Source organism: Pterocles gutturalis, unplaced genomic scaffold (assembly GCF_000699245.1).
Source record: "Pterocles gutturalis isolate BGI_N339 unplaced genomic scaffold, ASM69924v1 scaffold15222, whole genome shotgun sequence".
NCBI lineage: Eukaryota > Metazoa > Chordata > Aves > Pterocliformes > Pteroclidae > Pterocles > Pterocles gutturalis.
Genome location: NW_010113033.1, coordinates 75,039 through 82,220, shown reverse-complemented (window position 1 = coordinate 82,220; position 7,182 = coordinate 75,039). Strand labels below are relative to the sequence as shown.

Below are 7,182 nucleotides of genomic sequence, written 5' to 3'. Positions count from 1 at the left end.
TTCCAATTCATTAATCTTCCTCTGAAACTGTACCTCTGAAATTTTGATTTTATACAGATTTCCACAGCATCCCAGCATTTAGAAGTGTACCTGTGGCTGTATGAGCAGTCTGGGTATCCCAGTTTCATGCACGCAGGCCATATAGGTTTGTTTTTTTTCATTAAAAACTTTGTGAGGAGTTTTAAAAGTTGACTTTGAAAAATCTTGTCTTTCATAGGCTATTTCAAAAGACCGTTTGGAAGTGTGGCTAAACCAGTTCTGGAAATGATTTATGGTCATCTGAGCCTGCTTTAAGCTGCTTCCATGGGAGCAGTTTGCTAGTGTGTTCCCTACTGCCTGGGACTTGGTCAAGCCTGGAGTATTCCCAACCATATCCCTGCTGCTATCTAACCCACCCACAACCCTCCTGCACCTAAAATCTGCAACCCAAACACCTGGAATCCTTGTCAAGAGAGCTAGTGCTGGGTGATGGAGGCAGCTGTGCCAGCTTTTCCTCGTTCTTGGGGACCTCTCCTAGAGAGTCCTTTGCCAGACAAATAGTGCAAGTTTCCTGTTTCACATCCTTCTGTGGGGACGGTATGAATGGGTTGGAGCTGATCCTTGAGAATTTTCTTCTTTTTGTTCCTCCAGTGGACACAAGTATAGGGTTGAGGGATTTTTTCACTATGAAAATGCCAGCCCCCCCATCTAGCGATACACAGAGCCACAGCTTCAAAGATAACATGTTTCCACTTTCCTTTCCTGCTTTGCCTCTCTGGCACAAGGAGAAGTCCTTGCTTTTAAAATGCTGTTAGCCTTCAAGAATGAATTGTCTGAATCTGTTTTTCCATATTATTTATTTGAATTCTCACAGCAACTGACCTCCAAATGTAGCACAGGTAGTAAAAGCTGTAATAATAACACCCCTAAATGCTTCTTTGCATTTACATTAGTAAAGTGCATCCTAATAAGTTAGTAACATAAGAAGTTATTCAATGTCAGCAAAACCTCAGAAATATGTACAACAGAATAACCTCTAGATTAGAATGATGCTTTTCACCTGATTATCGAGGGATTTCTCCCATGCAATACCAAGGGCCATTAAAATCTCTTTCCACTTGTCCTTTTATCCGACTGTGGGGATCCATTTGAAAATACCTTGATGACTTATCCACAAAACTTCCTTATCTAACCATATATGAATCACTTTGAAAGGAGACACATTTCTCTTAGCAACCAAAGAATCAGTCTTAGCAACAAGACAGCTGGAGAACTTTGTTTTCACATAGATACTCGTGGACAGTACGTTCTGCTTTCTGCTTTCCCATGGCACTGCTGCTTCAGTGTTGACTTAGTATTGTGCAAGAAATGGTACAAATCAGATGCTTGCTGATAGCAAAGACATGACTTGCAGGGAAAATTACAATCTTTCTACCTTTGATGCTATTTCCTTTAGGAGATAGTGCAAGAGTACTGACTGCTGGAAAGCTCAAAATTTAAATTTTCCCCATTACAGAATTACTATCAAAAATGTGGGAGGAAGCTGACAGTTTCCAAAACTTCGACTTCCCCCACAGAAATGATACTGGAGAATCAAAGTATTAGCTCTAAAGCCTCACATCTCAGCTTGTCTTCACATCTGTTCATGTGGAGAACAGTTAAAAGGCTGGATATAAGGTGACATATGTATATATAGTTCGTGTATTTTCTTAACAAGAGTAATTTTGGCAGAAATAGTATAGTGGGGGAAACTGCAGACAGAGAGCAATTGCCATTTTGGTTATTACCTGGGTTGATGGCTTTACAGGACTGTTGGGGAAGCTTCCTGAGGAAGCAATGCTAAGATGGCATTTATGACCAGAGCAGTGCTGTAGTAATTTCCGTCTCTCAAGCCCGCATCTGTGTAAGGAAATAAGTTACCATATGTATTTTGATCCTAATAAGAAATGCAAAATGCAGGTAGAAATAGTAAATGCACTCACACCTCACCCATGTTCCTTCTCTGCCTCCTTCTCCAGGGGCTGTTGGTGTACTGCATGCCGGTCTGATTCCCTCACTTGTGTTCAAACTGAAGACTGAGTCAGACAGAATCCAGGAGCTAATCCTAGATACACTCTCCAGCTGCCTGCGTGTGGAGGCTTCTGAAGCTCTAAAAGCTGGTGCCATTCCTATCCTGAAGGAAAAGCTCACACACTCATCAGTGGCCATCAGAAGCAAAGCAGCTTGGGTCCTGTTAGAAATTGGGTAAAGGAAAATAAATCTCTGAGTAATACTTAAGCCCAAGAAAATACTCACTTCATGAGTGAATCAATGTCATTAGCTTACCGTTGTGTTCCACTACACATTGGAGCTGTCACATTTCACATGTAAAGCAACATCACCCTGAATGCACACGTAGGTAGAAAACTTCTAAAAAGCATAACTGCCATAAATCACTCAAGAAAGCAGATGCTGATGAGGAAATGTCATTCCTTCTCCTGCTTGTCTTCAGAATTGGCAGTGAAATCAGGATTTTTTCCTAGTACAGCACTGCTAAGAAAAAATTCTTGCATGAGAAATCATGTGAAAACAAGACTCTGACCACTATGGAGGCAGGGAGAAGCTCCATTAATTTTTGGACAACCACTCTCTCTCAAAAAATTAAGAGTCCTAGGAAACTTTCAGTGTGATTGAGGACAGAAATAGCTTTCTGACATAGGCTGCTACATACGTCAGTGATGGATCAGAAAAAGCAATCTTTATATTAAATTTGTGTATCAAACACTGATGAAAGGAACAACTTAAGGCCACTGTCCTGCAATCACAAAATATAATAAAAGTGCTCAACAGATGTCTAGTTTAAAAAGGTCTGCAGATGACGCATTTTGCATATGAATCGGCACAAAACACTTCCTAATGTCCTATAACAAATTGAGGTCTTACAAGAAAAGAAAGAGAGTGTAGATAAACTGAGTCAGAGCAAGAAAGCAAAAATGCACATCGAGTATGGACATCAGCTAGGTTCTGGGTCTCTGCAGTAGCTGGGCCTTGTTAAATACTCGTGCATTAAAGAGGCTGGACAGAAAGAAAGAAGATTGTCCTAGGAGAAGAATTAATTGCAGATTCCTAATTTAGCAGGTTCTAAAATCTGCATAGGGTTCAACAGCCAGGTTTTTAACTAAATTGCCATTAGGACCACCAGCACCCTTAATCCTACATCCTGTTACGTGCTGTTGCCCACCAATCTCCAGTGTACCACAGAGAGTAAAAGAAATTCCAAACATCACCTCAAAGTAGCCTCAAAAGTTGATAAGCCCACACACATAGGTAAATATAATACCATCAGCACTGTGTCAGCATGTAGATTTAACAAACACCGGGCACAAACAGACATCCCCGCTCTGTTCCGTGCGGCTGGGTAGCGGTGCTTGCCATCTGTCTAACAGTCAGAACACTGCGGCTCCAAAGGGAACAGAGCGGAGGGCTGTGTCAGCACGGTTGTCATGAAACGGAGGAGGGCCGCAGGGGGCCGGGCACGGGGAGAAGCCGTGGGGAGCTGCATGGTTGGCAGACGCAGTTCAAGAAAGCAACTTAACCATCTTTCCTGCACAGTACGCATCCAGAGGGAAAAAACACGGTCTGTGAAGAAGTTACTCCCGTGCTGGTGAGCCTGTTGGAAGACACAGACCCCGAAGTCCAAGCGAGCGCGGCGGGAGCACTGATGTTTGCTGCTGTTAAGCCTCAGGGTGAGAGATGGGGACAGTTCTGTTGGGGTACTTTCTGGAAATCCAATTCTAAGGCAACTTAGTAACAAAGCTTTTGCCCTCCCCTCCACCCCCGCCAAGTCCTCAGTTCCCGATAGCCATAAAGCTCTTCAAGGAACTCTGAAGATTAGGACATTTCTTCAGATCTGTCTCAAGCAACTGTTGTTGCTCTCCCAATAGTGTCTAGGGGGGACCATATATTTCACGTCTCATTCACCTGAAGTAGGTCAGAAAGTTATTTAAGCACCCCACCCGTGTCATTTCCCTCCAGAGGGGGATCACTTTCCGTGCAAGTCCAGACCAGACAGAGTTCCACATACCTGAAGCTACTCTGAATCATCAGTCCTCAAGAGAGGAGCACTACTTTCTGGAAACTCTTTTTGTGGTTGGAGGCAGTTTCTCGCTCACAGCTGGGAGAGGAATGAATATTAATAAGGTCTGTAGCTCTCCAAAGTGAGTTACATGACACTGAAATACTAACTGCTAAATTTTCAGTGTGATGAATGTGTAATTAGACATAAAAGACTCTTAATAACAGCAGTTGTGTTCCAGTCCTCCTCTGCAACCATCTCCCTGGCTTCTGAAGCCAACACAGGGGTGCATCTCAGTGTTTGAAGTGTCTTGAAAAATAAAAGAACAGAGGATGTTCTTAAGGGCATCTATCATCACCACCAACACCTCCCAAACAGTTTGTCCTATCATTCGGTGACTCATATATTCTTAGACATTTTTTTGCAAATGAAATAATAATGTGCAAGGCAGATAATTAAGAAAGTGGGTTTTTTTTTTCTGAAAATATAAACAGCTGGCAGCTAGCTTTTGTCTTCAAAAGAAAAGCATGTCCTGCCTCTTCACACTGCACCCTCTGGGGTGTTCGGAGCTGTAGCTGGGCAGGGAGTAGAGAGCAGCAACTCAAAAGCACGTTGAGAATATGTAACAACACATTTTAAAGCCAGTTTATTTCTCTACAGGGAGATTCTCAGCACTAGGTGCTGGAGCCATTCCACCTTTACTGAAGTTGGTTGCTGAGGAAACCAGCAAAGCCCGTCTGAGTGCAACCAAAGCCCTCACCATGCTGGCTGAGCTACCCGAGGGCCGCAAGACACTCCTGGATCATACAGATACATTTCAGCAGTGTCTGAATGATCCCCATGAGGCAGTGAAAAGAGCTGCTGAAACTGCCATCAGTGTCATCAGATGGAAACCTTTCTGAAGACGTGATGCTTCAGAGAGAACTACTGCTCTCTGTTGTTTGGCTGTAAAAGTTGCATGATTATACGACATCTTCAAAAGCAAATCTCCCTTCTTTGGTTACTCTGGGTCAGTTCCTCCTGAGAAGTCATTTGTCAAAAGTTTCACATCTGTATTGCAGGTCACAAGCAGAACAATAAGGAAAAAGAAAAGTTAGAAAGTCTCGAATTCTGCACTAGGAGTTATTTCCCGAGTTATCAAGGCTTTCCTGTGATACATGAAACTGATCCTTTCCGTTTTCTTCATAATGTTCTCTCCTTTCTTTTTTTCTGTGGAAATCTCAGCCTACCAAACATTAATCAATAACTTATTATATTAGAAAGAAAGGTTCATAATTAACCTCTCCAGCAGTCTTGTCTATGGTGAGAAATTGACCTAATGATAGGAATTCATTTTTTTTTTGCTGCAAATATTTGTTGAACATGGGATTAGAAACATTTAGAGCATCATCACAGAAGCAGCAATGGCAATGTCATAGGAGGGCTTCCCTGAGAGAATCATGAGGCTTTCCCAGCCTAAAACATATCCAAATACTTATCAGCGTGGTTCTAACAAATGGACCCTGCTAACCCTGTCCCTGGGACAAGATCTGTCCATGCAACAAACTCCAGTAGCCCCCAGCTGATGACTTCTTGAGGACAGCTTTAGTAACAGCCCTGCCTTTGCTTTGCAGCCCCTTCTGAGCCCCGCTCTTGCTGCTCATGTCAGCAGCCTCTCCCTCAGCCTTCGGTGCAGTGATTGCTCCTGTGTTTTTAAGCTGGCGAGGATCTCAACAGGGAGGTTTTCTCCTTCCATGTGCTTGGATCCAGGCTCAGGGCTGCTATGTGTAGCTGTCCATGCTCTGGTAAAAGGAAATAAGTCAAAGATTTTTTTAGGGTGGCCCTTGATAAAGCTCTGTTGGGGACAGACCCCACTGCCTCCAACAGAAGAGGGGTCTGGCCCCTGTCTGGAATTGGTAATGGAATGGAACAGAAGTGCCTCTGTGCTTGTGCTAGTACTTGGTACTTTGTAGCTTTGTACAGCTGTAATCTATAATTTCAGTACAAAAATTAACAAATATAATGGAAATGCAAGTGTTGTGCCAGAACTGAAGAGCTTTGCTATTGGGGCTCTTTGGGGTGAGATGGAGGGGGTGAGAGGAAAGCTGATCCTAATGTTACAGTCTAGTCCAACAGGAGCTGGACAAGACGAGCCCCAGAGGTCCCTTCCAACCTTGTGTACTCTATGTAACAGAGATGAGGAGATAAACAGAACAGAGAACTGAAAATGTCAATTCCCTATTTTGGAAAAATGTGTTTGGGGTTTTTTTTCTTTAAAAAACTCAACAGTTTTAAAAAAAAAAACCCCACACCTTTTACGTCATAGAATTCAGAATAAAATCAAAAGTTCAAGCTGTTTGTAGAAGCGTATCCAACAAGGCATAAACTGCCACAAGGAAATAAGGTAGTTCCTGTGTTTAGAGCTGATGGGTAGCTGAAGTGGTGGGAAGCTCAATAACGTTTTACTCACTGTGTAGCCAAGGCAGGTCACTACAGATATGTCACAAATTTCTCTGTCTGCAGTTGCAAGTGTGTAATTTAAGAGGCACGGACAGAAGGCGTAGGCAAAGAGATAACGCAGGCTAGCAGGACAAATCCTGACCAAGAAAGGTGTGAGAGTGCAGCTGACTCAGCTTCACAGAAGTCCCATTTGTCTTCACCCAGGTTTTGCTGTCACATGGTATTTTTGTATCCAGAAGTTACCAAGCTGTAGCTACAAAGCAGCTGCATCACCTGTATAAAGGGATTATTCCTCAGGGCTGCTTTTCTGTTGCAGAAACCCAGCCACACTGCAAACTGCATTACCCCATACAGAGCGTAAACTTACTCTGTAGGAGTGATCAACATTAAAATGATCTTCTATAACCTAACCAAAAGGTGAATTTCCTCTCCTATAGAGATGTGATTTTAAAGTATTTAGTCAGTTGGATTCATTACCTCTGGGCAGGATCTTGGAGGAACTCTGCCTTTTAAATCAACTTTACATACATAAGGCCCCCATACGTAATACATGCTGATGCCAGAGCGCATCCAGTTCAATAGACAAGAGCCAGGCAGCCGAGTAACATGCTGAGTGTCCAGTAAGGAACAACAGAGGATGGCAGGCTCACCCACACTTACAGAACTGCTGCAGGAAAATGCTGTAACAATGAGCATTTTAGCTCAGTTCC

At 43.0% G+C, this 7,182-nt stretch overlaps 1 protein-coding gene across 1 annotated transcript; it reads left to right on the top strand.

Moving 5' to 3' along the window:
- Window positions 1–1,997: 1,997 nt before the first annotated feature.
- LOC104462386 (rhabdoid tumor deletion region protein 1-like) lies at window positions 1,998–4,935 on the top strand (the record flags this gene model as incomplete). Its single annotated transcript, XM_010074303.1, has 3 exons — window positions 1,998–2,223; window positions 3,571–3,704; window positions 4,694–4,935. Coding segments are annotated over 3 exons (602 nt in total), but the record flags the coding sequence as incomplete, so codon positions are not given.
- Window positions 4,936–7,182: the final 2,247 nt, after the last annotated feature.